General features: G+C 44.1%; 1 protein-coding gene across 2 annotated transcripts in view; it reads left to right on the top strand.

The window, feature by feature from the left end:
* The first annotated feature begins 348 nt into the window (after window positions 1-348).
* Window positions 349-20,710, top strand: part of GGT5 (gamma-glutamyltransferase 5) — an 88,766-nt gene continuing 68,404 nt past the window's right edge. Inside the window, exon 1 of one of the 2 annotated variants that reach the window (XM_033954076.1) lies at window positions 349-615. In XM_033954076.1, the coding sequence (XP_033809967.1) occupies window positions 440-615 (176 nt within the window). In that variant the 5' untranslated portion in view covers window positions 349-439. The remainder of the gene's footprint in view (window positions 616-20,710) is intronic. The other variant, XM_033954073.1, reaches the window with a different exon arrangement.

Here is a 20,710-nt window from a genome sequence, read left to right as displayed (position 1 = left end):
GTCTTATTAAAGAAATAACTCTTTATAGTTTGTAAAACTTTCCTTTTGGCTAAGTCTTAATAATAATATTATAATTTATAGGTAAAGAGACATGTGATCAAGAAACTGTTTTATTTTACTTTTGTGATTACCATACACATACCGAGGGCCTCAAAATAGTACCTGGCGGGCCGCATGTTTGAGACCACTGATCTAGACTGTAAGAGCCCGAGGGGGGGGGGGGGGGCCCTCTCTTTCCTCATTCACAGAGTAACCAAGCGGCCGTTAAAGAGTTAAGCGCTCTCTTGGAAAACTGTCCTGCAAAAAAAAAAAAAAAAAAAAAAAAGCTCTTGTAGCTGTCCTCGCGCAGCGCAGAGTGAAAGCTCAGAGTCTCTCTGGGAAGAGAACCGAGAGAGCTTCTGGGGGAAGCCCGGGAGGGAGAGCGGGGAAAAAGCGCGGCATGGCCGTGTCCCGGGGCTGGGCGTGCTGCCTCGTGCTGCTGGTGGTGACGGTGTTGGCCGGGGCGGTGACCCTGGTCGCCCTGTTGACTCGCGGGAGCGCAGCGCCGGCCTGTGCCGGGGGCTTCCCGCACGCTGCTGTGGCCGCGGACTCGGGAGTCTGCTCGGACGTCGCGAGGTAAGCGCTTGCTGAGGGGGGAGGGGGGGGATTTGGTTATACGGCGTGTTATTCTGGAGTTTCATTCACTTCTGGTAGCCTGACAGTTATTGGAATAAAAGCTGCCCACTTTTATGCTAAGCTCACTTTCTTATCTTAGAAGGTTTCAGGTTTTACATGATCTCCTGCACGGGCTCTGATGATTTGCTTTTCAGCTGTCTGTGCTGTGTTCATGATTTTACATAGACGCATGATGCCCGCATGGGACTCTGCTAAAGATCTGCTCTTCAGCTTGTGGAGCTCCTTTGAAGACTCACTTTCAGCTTCTCTAACATGGTTTGCCTACCAGAGGTGCTGGTAATTTATTGTTATTTCTTTAACTCGTTTTCTATCCCGTTGTCCCCAAATTGCTCAGAACGGGTCACAGGTTAAACATACATAATTTCAGTACAAGTTTGCAATACAGGTTTCTATCCTAACTTGACACATACTAGTATACAATTTGCCATAGTTATCCTTACAGTGCAAGGATTTCAATACAAATTTTATCCTAATTTGACACCCACCCACAGTTTACAGGTTAGATTTGCCATAGTTACAGTACAAGATTTTACAAAACAAGTTTGCACTTCTTCCTATCACTAATATACAGTATCTAAAAAAATGTATTGGCCCCATTTTAGCACTAGTAAGAAACCCTCACTGGATCGTAGCCAATAAAATCCAAAAAGTAATAAAGGTAAAAAGAAATTGGCTAACTCACCTGATCCTTGGGGAGAAAAAGTCTAAAGAGATGGGGCAATTCTACAGATTGGTAAATGGACATCAGTATGAGCCCTTCGTACATAAATGAACATAAACCTCTGGCTCAGGCGATATCTCAAGAGGTGACCAGCACCAGCCCACAGTCTAATTGAGAATAGCCTCATACATCATGTAGTCCATATGTGTCTAAAAATGCAAACTGCATTATACAACCTCCCCAAAACTGAATAGACTTGTTTTCACCAAGGAAAAGGGGTTTAAATGGGCAACACATACATACTGTCCCTAAGTACACACCTTGTGAAAAAAAACAATGCACACAACAATAAATGTAATAAATATATATATGTAAATAAATATATATATGTAAATAAATATATATATTTTTTTTTCACAAGGTGTGTACTTAGGGACAGTATGTATGTGTTGCCCATTTAAACCCCTTTTCCTTGGTGAAAACAAGTCTATTCAGTTTTGGGGAGGTTGTATAATGCAGTTTGCATTTTTAGACACATATGGACTACATGATGTATGAGGCTATTCTCAATTAGACTGTGGGCTGGTGCTGGTCACCTCTTGAGATATCGCCTGAGCCAGAGGTTTATGTTCGTTTATGTACGAAGGGCTCATACTGATGTCCATTATTCATTATTCATTTACCAATCTGTAGAATTGCCCCATCTCTTTAGACTTTTTCTCCCCAAGGATCAGGTGAGTTAGCCAATTTCTTTTTACCTTTATTACTTTTTGGCCCCATTTTACCATGTTGGCTATTTTTTCTTCCATTGGTATTAGTAGTGCAAATAGCTTACAATGCATATACATTCAGGCTCAGTCATTTATAACAGCCCTATAGCTAGTGTAAATTCCTGTCACAAGAAGTTTACATATATACATATATACATAAAAGATAGGATGCTATAATTTGTGCATATGCTATTTGAGCCACCCCATGGTCTGCCCAAACACCAACCATGTAGACAGGCACCCCTCCCTCGCCCTCTTCGCACCCCCAGCTCCTTTCCCACCCCTGCCACGCGCACACGCCCTTTAACACGCTCTTTAACTTTTCTGGCGTGAGCAGCATCACCAACTTGCTGTCGGCGTCCGCTCTCCCTCTGACATCACTTCCAGGACCCGGAAGTGTCCTGAGGGTGTCAGAGGGTGGGCCGACACTGGCGCGAGCAGCAGGTTGGAGTTGCTGCTTGCGTCCGTGAAGAGCTAGAGATACGGTGAGGGGAGAGGGGGAGTGAAGGCGTGTGTGTGGCGGGGGATTGAGAGGAAGAAGCGTGCCCACACCCTCACCAAGACGGTGCCTAGGGTGGACCTCCCCTCCCCCCTGTTACTAAGCCACTGGATGTAAAAGCCCACCAGCAGAGTACACACCATCAAATCATGGCACATGCTTTTCAGTCCCGTATGCAGTAAGGTCCGGATTCTGTGAACAGCCCCTAAATTGGCTGGTCCCTGCAAAAACGGTGCCGGCCACCTGTCAATCATTCTTGGGCCATCTGATTTTTAAGACACTCTTTATTAGAACATCATCATTGGCATACTGACGATGTATTCCACAGATTATTCGGCATACATGCATCACATTTTTTACAGTTTTGATGTACCCATAATTGGTTTTCCCCAAAAAATTTTAAGACCAAATTTTTTTAAGATCATTCTTTAAAAAGTCTTTTTATTGGCGGTAAAGTGGCATCTTCACTAATTGGAATCTCTTCATCTTTTATCAATCACATGTCCCAATTTCTGTTGTCGTATTCTTTCCACATCCTTTTTATCTTCCTTTTAGTTATTATTATTCCAGTGCATTTAGTAATTTATGTATGCAAATGCACATGTTTTTTGTAATATTAATGTGTCAAAATTTTTATATATTGAAATATTATTTGGTAATATCAATTTTTAACATTTTTTAGTACTCTATTGTCCCCTGAGGAAGGCGGCAGAGTCGCCGAAACTTGGATCCTTGTCGGGACTTTGGTAGTTGTAGTATTCATTGGACTCATTATTGAACTTTGATACGTATTGTCAATAAAGCATTTGTCACCATAGGTTGAATTTAACATTTCCAGTGCCTCTTTTTTGTTCACGATCATTCTTAGGCACCAATTCCGGCACCTAAATTTTATGGAGAATTGCATATGAGTTTCAAGTTTTTATTTGTATTTGATGAATCGCTTATTCAAGTTACTAAGCGATTTACAACTTCATAAAACAAGTTTATATAAGTAAGCAAAATAACTTAAAACTAACAGTTTTGAGACATACACGAAACGTGAAGGATAGAGGGGTAAAGTTACATCTTCATAGCTTAAGAAAATAGACCAAAAAACAAGGAAAAAACAATGGGTAGGGTAAATAAAACTGAACCGTAATATCTTCATCTAGAAGAAAGTTAAAGATTGAACGCGTCTTTAAAGAGGTAACTTTTTAGAAGTTTTTTGAATTGGCTAAGGTCTTTTTCTTCTTTAATATGCTGGGGAAGAGCGTTCCACAATTGGGGGGGGGGCCATTACTGTGAACATATCATGTCTTCTAGTGCGTATGATTTTCAATGATGGGACCATTAAGAGTTTTTGGGCCGTCGATCAAAGAGACGGGGGAGTATTGTGGGGGATGAGCATTCTATTGATAAATAGCGGCTCTTAAGGTCATCTGCCTCCTTTGACCTTAGGCGCTGCTAGACTCCATGCGATTTCGGCACCTACTTTTTTAACGAGTTTTTAACCAGTTTTAAATGGTACGGTCAATTACCATGCTGATTAGAGCCAATTAAAGCAATTAAGTTAGACGCTGGTAGGGTGCACTTACAGCTTCATTAAGTTTAAGTTTATTAGGATTTTATATACCGCCTATCAAGGTTTTCTAAGCGGTTTTACAATCATTTACAGTGAAATGGTGTGGCGGCCATGTTAGTTCACTTTACAAGGTAAAAATAAAGAAATAAACCAAAGGAAATAAGATAATACCATTTTAATGGACTAACGCAATGCATTTTATGATGGGCTTTCGAAGGTAACCCTTCTTCAGATCAGAAAAAAGCAAATGTTGACAAATATCAGTATATATAAGGAAAACATGAAAGCATTTCAGGGACAGGGAGGAGTGGGTGGGTGGGCAGGAGACAGAAAGGTGGCAGACAGAGCATTTAAAAATGTCTATATAGCGGGAAAGGAAGCTTAGATCTCTGCTAAGCCCTGTCTGGTAGGTGTCAAAATATTTTATCATTTTGATTCCAAGGGTTTTATGTTTAATTTTTTTAATTTAATTCTTATATACCACTAATAACCGTGAGGTTTTTAAGCGGTTTACAAAAATGATGCATTAAAGATACAATAGATAAAAACTAAATAAATAAGATAGGTACTTGGAAATTCCCTAACTGTCCCAAAGGCTCACAATCTAACTAAAGTACCTGAAGAAACTATGAAAAATAAAATAAAAAGACAGAGATAGAGAAAGAAATGAAATATTCCAACAAGTAATGAATAAATAATTTAAAGATAGAATTAAAATAATAATTAAAGTAAACAAAATAGAGATAAAAATAAGCATAGAGAGAAACAGAAACACACTCCAAAAAAGCATCAAGATCTTTAACTTGTAATTATTATGATCATTTAACACCAGATCTTAAATGCATTTCCGGAATACATCATATCCCTATCCCTCTCCATACCCACTTCCATCTCCACCCCAATTCTCTTCAACCACCATTCCCATTCTATCCTTTAACTTTAACTTTAGCCGTCAACCCCAGTTCCGATGGCTATCATCTGGGTCCCGAGTTTCCTCCAAGAACAAGCGACATCTCTGGCAAGGTAATCTCCACCGCTGCCGCACATGATGCGAGATGTTCTTGGATTGTCTTAAAGTTCCCTTTTAGTATTCTTATCATAAAATCATTGGTGCAATGGTCAGTTTTTCCAAAGTGTTGTCCGGCAAAATCCAGACCTAAGTGGCCACTTATATGTATAAGTGACTCAACGCTCCTTTCTGCTACCTAAAACTAGGCAGCTACTCATAGAATTATCCCATATGTATCTTTGTGACACCTAATAAAAACCAAGAAATGACACTGAGCCACTGTGAACTGTTTATTTTCCTTCTCTAAGCTTCCTGAGATGTCTTCTCTTTACCAATAACCTGAGGTAAATTAAAATCCAGAACTAGACCCCAGAATCAACCTTCCCCATTTTTCACTTTGTCAGAAATCATTTAAGTGAATCCATTTCTGAGAAATCCTCACGGAGGGAGACTAGCGAGTAAGTTGTTAGTTTTTATTCAACATGCAGCAGCTCTTGGCTTTCTAACACTTGTTTCCAGACATTTGAAAGTGAAAGACTCCTTGAATATTGTGTAAGAAGAAGCAAAAGCCAAGACCTTCTCCTTCTGAATAATAAAGTCAGCTGACTTTGGGTCTTTAAGCATTCTGGAATCTTTTCTCTCGCAGCTCATCCCAGGATGAAGAAAGTGACTGAGAAAAACAGACGTTGATATGCTGAATGGGTTTAGGGGATTTATGTGAACTGCTGCAGTAAGATCTCTGGAAGTTTGTCTCAGCAGCATTGGTTTAAATTCTACTCAAGCAGCCCCCCACCCCCACCCCACACACATGCACAGTGCAGGGGGGGGGGGGCTCTTGCAGTCCCTCCTCTGTCTTCTGAGGTGGGTTCATCCTACTCTGGGGCTCTTCATTTGAACTTCTGCCACTGCTTGCAGGAGTTGTTTTTCCACAAATGGCCCCTGATAGAAGCTAGATGAAATATCTCTCCACTTTGTATCACTGTGGCTGTGCTATATAGATCCCTGAGATACAAAATAGAGGTCTGCACGGGAACGGGGATTGCGGGAATCCTGCGGTTCCCGTGGGAACCCTGCAGGGATCCCCCCCAGGTCTACAGGACTCCCACGGGGATCCCCCCCCAGGTCTACGGGACTCCCACGGGGATGGAATCGGGGTTCCCGAGGTCTGGAAAGATAGACAAAAGCAAAAACTGGGACCAAGGTGAAGGAAAACAAAATGTCCCACCAGCTACAGCAAGGGAGCTGTTCATTTTGAGGGAGGCAAAGCTCAAAGTGGGAGACCCGGCCCCCTCTCATGGTTATGCCATCAATTGTGTTTAGTACAAAATGAAGTACTTGCTGAGTTTGTTTTGTGGTTTCCAGTTCAGTTTTGGCACATTTTTCTTATGCAATCATTGTCCTGAAAAGTGCCTCTCTCAATTCAGCTTTAAATGATTTTGATACTGTACAGTATTGTTTGATTCTTTACTCATTGCTGCATTAAAAATCATTTGTAGATCTTGGAAGGACTTCTCACAAGTTACTTATGCCAGATGGTGGAACCAGATTTGTTTGCTCTACAGATATGAGCTTTATATTGCCAAAAAATCCAACTCTTATTTCTTTTAACAAGAAATGGTCAACCCTACAGTCATATGACCTAATGTCTATTCTAATTCTTCCTGGTGATGTATGCATCTCTTATTTCTGTTCACTGTTATTTGTTTATATTGTATTTTATTGTTGGTTTAAATAAACTAAGACTTAAAAAAAAATTAAAACTGTCAGAAGTAATTGCTGCTTTTTATGGGGCAGGTAACTTTTATGGGGAGGGGGGGGCAGGGACAGAGGAGATTCCTCACGGGGACGGCCGGGGATGGAGGAGATTCCTTGCAGTGACAGGCAGGGGACAGAAGAGATTCTGATGGGGACAGGCGGGATTTCTGTTCCCGCACAACTCTCTAGCACAAAATTGATTTGGGGTGGCCCATGGGGGATGCCGAAGAATGTCCCTAATCCCTATCTGTCCCATTTGTTCTGTCTGTCTATCCTAATTAGATTGTAAGCTCTTCTGAGAAGGGACCATCTATTACATGTTGAATGTACAGATCTGCATACACCTTTCAACACTATAGAATTGATAAATAGTAGTAGCAGTAATGTAAAGAAACATATTGCGGGGGTCTCATTTGTATAAGTCAGAAAACAGGGAAGAAAAGTGGGGCCATGTGCCAAAAATAGCTGGCCAATGGTCAGGCCAGCTCTGAACTGGTTCATAGCTGTGCTGCACGGGGTCTACATGTGTGTCTCTATGATACAAAACTGGTCCATGGCTCTGTTGTATGAGGCCTGTGTGTGCGTCTGTGACACAGAATGGATCACAGAGAGGCTCTTCAGATCTGCACAAGCAGTGATACAAAAAAACCAATGACCCAATGTGGTCCACATTTCACCCACTCTTGGGCTTCTTCAGGGGCAAACAATATAAATAAGAGACACAATATAACGTTTTACAGTTTATAACCCAAACAGTAAAAGTGTGTGGGATCCTGGCATGACATCATGTGCACTAACAATAAAGATATTTATTTATGTATATACTGCCTATCAAGGTTATCTAAGCAGTTTACAAGTAGGTACTCAAGCATTTTCCCTGTTTGTCCCAGTGGGCTCACAATCAGTCTAATGTACCTTGGGCAATGGAGGATTGAGTGACTTGCCCAGGGTCACAAGGAGCCATTGGAGTAATAAAGGGGTGGGGGAGGGGGGAGTCTGCCCTGGGCACGGTCTTTGTAAAGGGCGCAGGCATCCATCCTCCTCTCTGCCCCTCTCTGCCTGCTCGCGTGTGCCCCTCCCCTCTAATTTTTCCTGCGCGAGCAGCATTACAAACTTTCTGCGATCCAGTTCTATAAGGAGGTCTGTGCGAATGGTGCAGCCACAGAGGGTACACATATGGAGGGGCGCAAAAATTGCTCCCAAACCACTGTCTACTCTTATTCAATTTGCTGAAGTTGACAAGATAAGGGACACTGCACAGGATTAAGCTATAGCTTGATACAATCCAGCTTAGTTCTTAGAGCAGGGGTAGGGAACTCCGGTCCTCGAGAGCCATATTCCAGTCGGGTTTTCAGGATTTCCCCAATGAATATGCATTGGGGAAATCCTGAAAACCCGACTGGAATATGGCTCTCGAGGACCGGAGTTCCCTACCCCTGTCTTAGAGCTTTACCCAATGAGAAGTTGTTCCTTCCTTAATTAATCACAACTCTAACCCCTTCTTTAGATCGTCCGCATCAGGACCTTGCCATCTTAACTCCAACTCTCATATTTGTTTCTTTTTTTATGTCTTTTCCCCATCTTGATTAGATGGTAAACTCCAAGGAGTGGGGTCTGTCTCGTATGTGTTTCTGTAAAGCTCTGTATATGAGGGGGCACTGAAAAGTTCTCAGCCCAACCAAGAAAAGAATGACTTGGATATGGTTCAATCAATGATCTGAAGCAATGTCAAAACATAGAATTTCCTTTCTGCAAACTGGCACTTAACCAAATAGCACTCTTTTTAGCTATGGTGGCAAAAAAAACAAAAAAAAACACTCGGAATTTAGGAAGTTTGTTGGTTGGACTGAAAACTTTTCAGCACCCCCTCATATACCTTGTAGTAGTAGAACTCTACAAATAATAATGTAAACATTACACACTGACGTAACAAAACATACATCTTATAATACTCTAGAAATAATATCGTATTAACATTACACACTGAGACAGCACTGAATACACCTCTCAGCAAATAACTGTACTAAAAATGTTACCTAAAACCCTTGAGCAAATTTAGTTTGAGGAAGAACCACTTCCTTTCCTTTCTCTTTCAGGAGACAAAAGAGACCTGTTTGTTCTTCTAATAGATCAATTTCTCCTTCTCCATGCCCAGGCTGCCAGCTGTACTGCTGAGAGCAGTTACCTCATGCAGAGCTGAAATAATTTAATTTAATGTGGTGTCTTATATACTGCTAAATCTCCCAAAGGATTTGAAGTGGTTTACAAAACAATTCAATTGACTTAAGTAATGGCCAAAAATCTCTGTCCCAGTGGGCTCACAATCTAACTACAGTACCTATGAAAGAAATATTTACTTACATTTACCTATACAAAGAGAAGGAAGAGGGAAAAGATAATACAATAAATTCAATGCTATTGGGCAGGGGTGTCAAAGTCCCTCCTCGAGGGCCGCAATCCAGTCGGGTTTTCAGGATTTCCCCAATGAACATGCATGATATCTATTAGCATACAATGAAAGCAGTGCATGCAAATAGATCTCATGCATATTCATTGGGGAAATCCTGAAAACCCGACTGGATTGCGGCCCTCGAGGAGGGACTTTGACACCCCTGCTATAGGGGCATAAAAAGCAGAACAGAAGAGAAAACGTCAATATCAAAGAACATCAAAGAAAAATCCTAAAACTAAAAGCAGGAAAAAAAATAGCAAAATCAAACAAGCCCAACAAAAATAAAGCAAAAGTAAAAATAACCCCCCTATCATTTTCACTACCCTCCGTCTCAGTCAGTAGTTCCAAACATACATTAATATAGCACATGTTCCCTTAAGATTTCCCTAACCAAAACAGCAATCCAGATTTACATCCTTACCACAGTTCAAAAGATGTATCCCAACCTTTGAAACCTCCTAGGTCCTTATTGGACATTCCCCAACCACTAAGAACATGTTGTTAGAAATCTGGCTATCTACTGATGGCTGATTCCCCCACACCAAAAAAAAAAAAAGAACCAAAGTAAAAAAACAAAAACAAAACTTGCATGGATTTGCAACCCCTTCATCCTAAAAACACACCCATAGACTTCCTACACTCATACAGACAAGTGAGATAACTGTCATCTAAGGGCAGGATAACACAGGATCTTCCCCAGTATCTCCCTTTCCAAAGAACAAAGGAACTGAACGGAGCCAAGTGTCTGACTTGCACAGATCACGGATGTCCATCAAAGAGCCAGAAGATACTCCTGGCTGTTGCTTGTTCCAAATTTATACTGAACTTTTACATTTCGTTTTGAGAAAATTCAGTAACCTGTCTCCCTGTGCCTGGTACTCCCTGTACCTGATACTGGCATAATATCAGGTGATAGGTCCAGGAAGAACAGTGACCAATCTGGATCACTAGAATGCAGCTGACAGATCCCAAAGAGAGGATCTATTTCCTGGTTATTCACTGCCAGAGATAAACAGTGGTTTCCCAAGTCTATCTGGTTATTAATGACTTATGGACTTTTTCTTCACGAACCTATCTAAACCCCCTTAACCAGTGGTCTCAAACTCAAACCCATTGTAGGGCCACATTTTGGATTTGTAGGTACTTGGAGGCCCTCAGGAAAAAAAAATAGTTAATGTCTTATTAAAGAAATGACAATTTTGTATGAGGTAAAACTCTTTATAAATCTTTCCTTTTGGCTAAGTCTTAATAATAATATTGTCATTCATAGCTAAAGAGACATATGATCAAGAAACTGATTTATTTTAATTTTGTAATTAGGATAAACATACCGAGGGCCTCAAAATAGTACCTGGAGGGCCGCATGTGGCCCCCGGGCCACGAGTTTGAGACCACTGCCCTTAACCATGTGGAATTCTGGAGACAGAGGTGGCCATAGGAGGAGAGACCAGGGCAGTATGTATGCGACTGGCATTTTTGGAAGGGGTCACAGTTAATTTTATCTGTTAAGGGGTAAATTCTATGTAATGTATGTCGCCGAAAAAAATTGGCATTTAGCACTATTCTATAGACCACCTCCAGAATTAGGCGCAGTTTATAGAATCATACATAGCACCCATCTGTGTGACTAACATTTAGACCACATGTGTCAAACACAAGGCCCTTGGGGCGAATCCAGCCCGCCTGGCCTTTTTGTGTCCCGTGGCAATGCTCCCGATCTTCCCCTTTGAGCCCAGCGTGTCCTCCCCTACATGCCGGTCCACTGCTGCCAAGCTGCGGCAGTAACTCGGCAGTACTGTTCGTGTCTCCCCCTCCTGCCCTCAATCTGCCACGGTCCACCCGGGCTGAAACAGGAAGTTTCGTGTCATTGGAGACAGACTGCGGCAGGCAAAAAGCAGGAGGAGGAGCCATGCACAGCACTCCCGAATCACAGAGGCCGGCAGATTCCCCGGCCCAGCAGCGACATCAGACCGGCGCCGGAGAGAAAGGCACGACGGGCTGTGAAAAGAGCGAGATGAAGGGAGAGAGGTTGGACCTAGGGTAGCGTGGAGAAAGAGGGAAAAAGTTACTTGAAGAGAGAACCGTTGGGAAGAGAAAAGGAGAAATGGTAGACCTGGGAGGAGGGAGGCAGGCAGACAGGGGGAGAGATGGTATGGGGGGGGCAGTTGGGAAAAGAAAGGGAGAGGTTGAATCTGGAGATGGAAGGTAATGGAGAAATGTTAGGCCTGGGGAAGGAAGGGAGAGAGAGATGCAGCATCTCTTTTTTTTTTTTTTGTTTTTACTTCCATCTCATTGTTCAGCATCAAGGAGGGAGGGAAGAAGAACAACATAAAAGAGACAGAGCAAAATGTTGGACCAAGAGGAGAGAGGAGGAGAGATAGAAGGAAATAGGAGGCTGGGAAAGGAGTGAGATGGGAAATGAGCTACAGAATAAGAGAAGATAGAAAGTTGATAGGTAGCTGAAAATTTAAAAAGGAGAAGGATAAAAAAGAGGGCAAGATTTGAGTGAACAGAGGCAGAAAAGAAAAAAGGAGAAAAATTGAAGGAAAAATCAATATGTTGGAGACAGGGACAGGAGCAAGAGAGAATAGGAGAAAAAAAAAATGGACAACAGTCACTGGAAAGAGAATTAGAAGATAGGCAAAATTAGAAAGAGAAACTGGGACTAAAAGCAAAATGACCAGACAACAAAAGATAGAAAAAATATTTTATTTTCTATTTTGTGATTACAATATTTAAAATATGTATCCTGCCAGAGCTGGTGTTAGACAGCAAGCGTGAACTGGGACCTAAAAGAGAGGAAAAGTATTTTTTATTTATTTAATAGCCGGCGTGGGGTTGGAGAGGTTGCATCCCTATACTTCTACTAAGACTAACCCCCTCCTTTGATGGTGCACAGCGTGGGCTTTGGCGCCAGCAATTGATCTGATGCTCACAGAAGTCCTGTGAGCATCAGAGCCGCCACCGGCGCAGGGGCCCACACTGTACGTCAGCAAAAGAGGGGGCAAGTATCTTAATAAAAAATCCGGTCCATGACTTAGCCTGAGTTTTAGATTTCAGCCCCTTATGTGATTTGAGTTTGACACCCCTGATTTAGACACAGGTATTTTTATGCCAATGAAAGCCAGGCAAATGCCTTCGCCTAAGTTGTACACAGATTGGGTATATTCTATAATCTTTATGGAGGCTTCTATACCGCTACTAATGACTGGGGAGTCAATTCAGAACGGTTTTCAAAGACATCTGTAATGGTTTTTACATAAAGATTCAGATGGATTCCACTGTGATTGTTGGCCTCCTAGCTGCTTGGCTAGGCTATTATGTTTGCATTTGCATTATTACACTATTATATATGTATGCTATGTTTACACAAGATTACATTTAACCATTTTAAGTACCGTATGCTATATTTATGCCCTCCTCAATAGGCTAACCGTTACGACTATGTAATCTATATTTACACTTCTCCCTCCAAATTCATGATTTCGGCACTCACTTGAATAGTGCATTTAATGTCTGATAAAAGGATTGTTGTAGGCCAGGCGTGGACAAAGGTTGGCATGGGGCATGTGTAGGACCTACTAAGCCTGTGCTATATGTACTCATTGCCATATTATAGGTCAAAGGTCAGGATGACTGGGTGACGAGAAAGCTGGATGTTGGGGAGTCCCTGGACATCGTATACCTGGACTTCAGCAAAGCATTCGATAGCGTACCACACCGCAGGTTGCTGAGCAAGATGAGTTCTATAGGATTGGGCGACACGTTGACGAAATGGATTGGGAACTGGCTTGAGGGTAGGCTTCAGAGGGTAGTGGTGAATGGCACCCCCTCCGAAACGACGGAGGTGATCAGTGGAGTGCCACAGGGCTCCGTCCTGGGCCCGATCCTGTTCAACATCTACATAAGATACTTGGCAGAAGGGCTCCGAGGTAAAATAACATTATTCGCTGATGACGCCAAACTAAGCAATGTAGTGGCCAAGAGTACAACAGACAAAAATTCAATGCCCGACAACATGATGCACGACCTACTACTACTGGAGCGCTGGTCTAGGTCCTGGCAACTCAGCTTCAATGCCAAAAAATGCAAAGTTATGCACCTGGGCAGCCAAAATCCATGCAGGACTTACACCCTGAATGGCGAGATCCTAACAAGAACTGAAGCAGAACGTGACCTAGGGGTGATCGTCAGTGAGGACATGAAGGCTGCCAATCAAGTGGAGCAAGCTCCCTCCAAAGCGAGGCAGATCATAGGTTGCATACGCAGGAGTTTCGTCAGCCGTAAGCCTGAAGTCATTATGCCATTGTATAGATCCATGGTGAGACCACACCTGGAGTACTGTGTGCAATATTGGAGGCCGCATTACTGAAAAGATGTGCTGAGACTAGAGTCGGTCCAGAGAATGGCCACCCGGATGATCGCGGGTCTCAAGGATCTCCTGTACGAGGAAAGGCTGGATAAGTTACAGCTCTACTCACTCGAGGAATGCAGAGAGAGGGGAGACATGATCGAGACGTTCAAGTATCTCACGGGTCGCATCGAAGTGGAAGAAGATATCTTCCTTCTCAAGGGTCCTACCGCAACCAGAGGGCACCCGTGGAAAATCAGGGGAGGGAAACTGCACAGTGACACCAGGAAACTCTTTTTCACTGAAAGAGTGGTTGACCGCTGGAATAATCTTCCACTTCAGGTCACTGAGGCCAGCAGCGTGCCTGATTTTAAGGCCAAATGGGATAGACACGTGGGATCTATTCACTGACTTAGGTGGGGAAGGGTCATTGCGGTGGGCAGACTGGATGGGCCGTGGCCCTTATCTGCCGTCTATTTCTATGTTTCTATATACTGAAGTGATATGACAAAGCTAGAGAAACCATGAAGCACTTGCATTCAGAGTATTGTGGAAACAACACCAAAGTTTTGCTAAAACACAAAAGAGTGCATGATGAAAACAGAATTTGCAATTATGTATTTAACTAGAATAGACTTAAATGTGTTAGCTTGAAATCTTTCTCACCTTCACATTATGGTCCTTTACATCAGTGTTTCTCAACTTCTTCAAGCCAAGTACCCCCTAAGCCTAACAAATACCAACCGAGTACCCCCGCCCAAGCTTCACCCTTGACCCCACCCCCATAATAATAGTACTAATTGTAACACAATTTCTTCCATCCATTTTTCATATACACAAAATATAATCTTATTAATACATAATGGTAACCACAAAATTAAAAAAACCCACAAATCACACTATGCACAGAAAATGTTAATTATCATTTATATTTGGGATTTTTTTCAAAGAAGTCAAGGCAGGTGACTTTAAAATATGCAATCAGTAACAACTATAGAAAAATAGACAAATATAAAGCAAACTATAGACAGCAGAAATAAATTCACAAAACTGACACATTTTGATCACTTTGTCATCTGGAGATTTCATGAGTCTCTGGTTGCATTTCCAATATTTCTTTCTTTTTGGCTCCTGCACTCTTCCTTTCCTCCAGACCCCATTCCCCTCCCCAACCAACATCTCTCTCTCTCTCTCTGTCCTCCCTGAGTCCAACTTTTCTTCCTCTCTCCTCTATCCCTATTGGCAATATGTTTCCCTCTCTCTCTCACTGTCCATCTGTCTTGAGAGATCCAGGCATCTCTCCCACCCCCTCTACTGACACATCCATTTCTTCCTCTCTCATCCCCTGGATGATGTGCAGCATTTTTCACTACTGCCCACCAGATCCATGCCCATTTCTCCTTCTATCACCTCTCTCCAGCAAAATGCCACATTTCTCCCTCCATGTCCAATATTCCTCCCCCTTGCATCTCCTTCAATCTGCCCTCTCCACCACCACCTCTCACCCATATCCATCATTTCTCCCTCTCATCCTTCTATTCCCCATGCATCTCTACTCACTCCTCTCTCTCTATGCCCAATTTTCCTTTCCCCATGTGCATCATCTTTCATTCACACACTCATGCCCATCAATTCTCCCTTTCTGTTTCCTCCCTCCTATGTCCCAAGTTAGTGCCCCCATGTTCATGCCACTCCCCCAAAGCCAACCCATCCACAGAAGCCGCAGGCGCCAACGGGGATCCCTGCCTACCTCCCACTGAAGCTGCCAGGGCCAAGAATCCCTCCCTGCCTGCCTGCTCGCTGCCCCACCCCATACCCCTGAAGCCGACCCTGCCACATTGTGGGCCGGCCATGTGCAGCGTGTGAGTTGCTGCACGCTAGAGAGCTGCACGGGAATGGGGACGACGGGAATCCCACGGGTTCCCCCCTTGGGTCATGGGGATCCCGTGGGGACGCCCCCTAGGGTCGCGGGGATCCCGTGGGGACGCCTCCGAGGGTCGCGGGATTCCTGCGGGGTTGGATCGCAGTGCACTCGAGCCGCGAGGCTAGTCTTCTCCTTACCTGCCCTGCAGCAGCACACAGCCGACCGGAAGTCTTCCCGATGTCAGCGCTGACGTCGGAGGGAGGGCTTAAGCAAAACCCTCCCTTCCTCCGACGTCAGCGCTGATATCGAGAAGACTTCCGGTCGGCTGTGTGCAGCAGGGCAGGTAGGAAGAAGGAAATGGCGTACGAAAGAGGAGGGGGGGAGGTCCGCCCCGGGGAGTGTGCACAGCCGGTCAGGTCCCCTGATCGACCGACAACAGGACCGGCCGACAAACCTCCCTGCCCTGCAGCCGCGAATTTTAATTACCTCTTACAGCAGCTTCAATACTCCAGCTGCTGTAAGAAGGTAATTTAGATTCGCGGCTACAGGACAGGGAGATTTGTCCGACTGGGCCTGTTCTGTTGTCAGTCGGGTAGGGAAGCACCACAAAGGTAAGGGGCAGGGAGGGAGGAAAGGTGGAGTGGAGAAGAAAAGACGCTTAAGGGAAATGGGTAAAACTGAGGGGGGAGAAGGCCGCTGAAAGCACTGGGGAAGACAAAGGGGTGGAGAAGGACGCTGAAAGGACATGGGGAAAACGGGAGGAGGGGGGAAGGATGCTGAAAGCACATGGGGAAGACAGAGGGGGGAGAAGGACCCTGAAAGCACTGGGGAAGACAAAGGGGTGGAGAAGGCCGCTGAAAGGACATGGGGAAAACAGGGATGGAGAAGGCCGCTGAAAGGACATGGGGAAGACAGAGGGGGGAGAAGGCCGCTGAAAGGACATGGGGAAGACCGAGGAGGGGAGAAGGATGCTGCCTGATAGGACATGGGGAAGATGGGGGGGGCGGGAGAAGGACACTGAAAGGAAATGGGGAAGAGGGAGTGGGGAGAAGACGCTGGCAGGGAAGAAGACAGAGGTGCCAGACTATGGGGGAGCGGAGGGAAAAAGATGGGTGCCAGACCAATTTGGAAGGGGGGAGAAAGGGAGAGGCACAGTAACAGAGCAGAGAGAAGATGCAGAGAGAAGCGAGATAGTGGATGGAAGGAATTGAATGCAAACATGAGGAAAGCAGAAACCAGGCAACAAAGATAGGAAAAAAATTCTATTTCTTTTTTTTTTTTTTGCTTCAGGATAAAGTAGTATATTAGTTGTGTTGATAAAAATTTATAAACGTTAGAGGTTCTGGTAGAAACCCGTTTACAAAGTATGTATTCTTTCCAATTAATATTTCCAAATTAATAAAGTCTTTTTGCTTATTTTTAAATGGGTTTCTACCAGAGCCTTTAATTCAGTAGCATAATTAAATGAAATATCTATTTCTGAAGTTTATAGGGACGGGCGGGGACGGAGGGGATTCCTCGCGGGGACGGGTGGGGACAGAGGGATTCCTCACGGGGACGGGTGGGAGTCCTCACGGGGACGGGTGGGGACGGGTGGGACTTTGGCGGGGACGGGTGGGATTTCTTTGCCTGCACAACTCTCTACTGCACACATCATGGCCCATCACTGCATGGAGTTGGAGTTGGGGGATGGAGCATGTCAGCTCTGGAGAGGTGGCAAGATCAGCTTCGGGGGTGAGGAGTGGTGCAGAGAGTGGACAAACAGGGAGGGATCCCCGGTGGCAATGACGTCAGTGTGGGTGAAGGGGCAGGCAAGGATCCCCGGTGGGAGGCAGGGAGGGATCCCTGGTGGCGGCTAGGCCATGTACTCCCAACTGCTTTACATGAAAAAGATTGGCGACCACTGCACTAGGTGGTGAACAGAAAAAAGGGAACACACACATGAGTTACTGAGCACAGGGGTGTAGCCAGAACTCAATTTTTTATTTTTTATTTTTTTTTGGGGGGGGGTAGGCACAGGGGTGGGAGGAAGTATTTCTTATCAGTTCTCTTCCTTTCTTCCCCTGCTGGTGAGGATGCTCAAACCCCACTTCAAAAGAGATTCTCTTCCAGAGCCGCATCTGTACTGCTGAAGCAGGGAGGAAATTGACAGAATGCTCCAGCTTCCGACACTGGCACTTACACACATGTTCAGTTCTTTGCCAGCAGCTGGAGTATTCTGTTGGTTCCCTCCCTGCTTCAGCAGTACAAGAGTGACTCCAGTAGGGAATTTATTTGGCTGGTGGGGCTTTGGCATCTCCGCAACCATGCATCTGGTGCCACAATTTTGAAGAGGGCCTGAGCCATCAGTTGTATGGCTCAGGCTCCTCATGGCTATGCCACTGCTGTGCACTTAAAGTCAACTTTTCAATATATGTGCAGCAATGTACTGAATAGAAGGCAATAACAATAGAAGTTACCACACCCTAATACTATTATCTTATACTGTACCTTGTAAAATAGAAGACTCAAAAATTTGAATAAAACATTTGTTCAGCCAACATTTAGCAAAAACTTACGTAACCTTTCTTGATTAGTAACAAACACAAAGATACTCCTGCAATGAGGAAAGACTAAAGAGGTTAGGTTCTTCAGCTTGGAAAAGAGACAGTTGAAGGGGGGATATGATTGGGGTCTACAAAATCCTGAGTGGTGTAGAATGGGTTAGAATGAATCAATTTTTCACCCTTTCAAAAAGTACAAAAAACAAGAGACATTCAGTGAAATTACATGGAACTACTGTACTTTTAAAACAAATAGAAAATATATATATATATTTTTACTCAATAGTTAATCTCTGGAGCTCATGTGGTTACAGCAGTTAGCTTAGCTGGGTTTAAGAAAGGTTTGCAAAAGTTCCCGGAGGAAAAGTCCATAGTCTGCTATTGAGACAGACATGGGGGAAGCCACTGCTTGCCCTGGATCGGTAACATGAAATGTTGCTACTCTTTGGGTTTTGCCAGGTACTGTGATCTGGATTGGCCACTGTTGGAAACAGGAGACTGGACTAGAAAGACCATTGGTCTGGTCCAGTATGGCTGTCCTTGTGTTCTTAAGGTGAATTTCAGTCAAAAGTCCTTCCTGAGCAGACAGACAAATGCAAAGATGTGTATGCAGTAGAGTAATGAGGGTAGGAAGCGCCTGGGGTGTTGGTGCCCCCCACGCCCTCCTCTCTGCCCCTCCCCCCACTCCTTTCCCCCCATGCCATACTCACACCTTTCACCCAGTACCTCTTTAAATCTTCACCAGCGCAAACAGCTTCTCTGGCCTGTTGCTCACGTCGGCGTTGGCTTTCCCTCTGTCACTTCCTGATCCCGAGACCCGGAAGTGATTTCAGAAGGGAGCCAGGCTGGCGCGAGCAGTGGGCTAGAGAAGTTACTCTTGCTGGTGAAGATTTAAAGAGGTACAAGGGGCTGAGGAAGGGAGGGCGTGAGGGGGCAGAGACAACGCCCGGAGTGGTCCACCCCCCACCTCCTTACTGCGCCACCGCGTGTATGTCTACTACTGTCATACTGCAGTGCCAATTATGTGTTAAGTTCTTCCCATGCAGTCACTGCCCTTCTGATGTTCTGTTGTACCAGGTCATCAGTCTTTTTCCAAAGTTTACTTAAGCCTCCTAATGTCCAGCTCTTTGTTGGAAATTCAGCAATAACTCAATTTGCACTAAATGTGTAGTTTGTGGCAAAAATTCTGTCTTTTTCAGTAAACACCATTCTCTTGACCGTCATCTACAATAAACCCCTTTTCTACGTGGTTATAGTATCCTGACTATTCTTATTTCCACCGCTATTGCTTTCTAGTACATACCATGACATCAAGCTGACACCGTTTATGCATGGCAGAGAAAAAAAAAAAAGTAAGCAGTGCATTCTGGTGTTTAATTACACAAAGTGTTTCTTGATGTTTATTTTGGTACAAATTACCCAAATTTGCTTAAATTATGTTGTTACACAACAAAGGTAGATGACAAAATCTAGATGATTCCATTTTTTTCCCAGTCACCATAATATACAGACCAGGAGAGGTCATCCTCTCTCTCTGAAACTAGTTCAGACCAGAAAGATTCATCATGACCCTCGGGTACTAGCATAGGCCAGAAGCAGTGGCATAGTAAGGGTGGAGGGGGCAGTGGGGCCCCCCTTCCCACGTATCTCTAGTTGATCACTGCCGCAAGCAACAACTTCAGTGTGTTCTTTGCAAACGCATCATCTCTCCTTCTGATGTCACTTCCAGGTACCACACATAGGAAGTGACATCCGAGGGAAAGGCGCCAGGGTCAGGAAGAGCATGTTGAAGTTGTTACGGCAGTGAACAACTAGAGGTATGGGAAAGGGAAAGCGTGCAGAGGGGAGCAAGGGGTGGGGGAGGGGTGGAGACGAGGTGGAGGAGGGTTGCCTCTCACCCTCGCTACGCCACTGAGTAGAAGGATTCATCATCCCTCCTTGACACTAGTTCAGACCAAAAGAGTTCATTGTCCCTCTTTGACACTAGTACAGACCAAAAGGGTTCCTCATCTCTCTCTGACAATAACATAAACCAGGAAAGCCCAGGGACCCTCTCTGACACCAGCACAGACTGGAACGACTCATTGTCGTTGTCTAAAACGACGGTAGCACAAACTGAGGGACTCATTCTCTCAGCATGCGTAAATTAAAAGAGCCCTATTCTGGGATCTCAAGCATAAATCTTTAGCAGTGACTAATTTTCTATTTAATTTCTAACCAATCACCTCCTAAAATGTTGTATAAATATTTCTGTGTATAAACAGTAAGTTTGGGAGAGAAACCGTACTGCAGTTTAAGTATGCTTTGTAATCACATTTCTAATCGTTAAACCTTTCCCTTCATGTCCCAGCTTGCTTTAGGCTTCAGTAGCCAGATTGTAAGTATTTGGGATACTGAAGCTTTTAAGAATGCTGAGACATAATCCTGAAGCTGCAATGTGAGATTAAACAGGCATTTTGTGTTTCTTGGGATACATCTGTAGGTCAAGCTAGGTTCATTTGCTAAGTCATGTCAGTCATGGAATCCTGACCTTTGACCTATCATATGGCCATGTGTACTGTACATAT

The sequence above is a fragment of the Geotrypetes seraphini genome, chromosome 8, assembly GCF_902459505.1.
Source record: "Geotrypetes seraphini chromosome 8, aGeoSer1.1, whole genome shotgun sequence".
Taxonomy (NCBI): domain Eukaryota; kingdom Metazoa; phylum Chordata; class Amphibia; order Gymnophiona; family Dermophiidae; genus Geotrypetes; species Geotrypetes seraphini.
The sequence above is the reverse complement of the archived record's forward strand: the minus strand, read 5'-3'. Positions and strand labels throughout refer to the sequence as shown.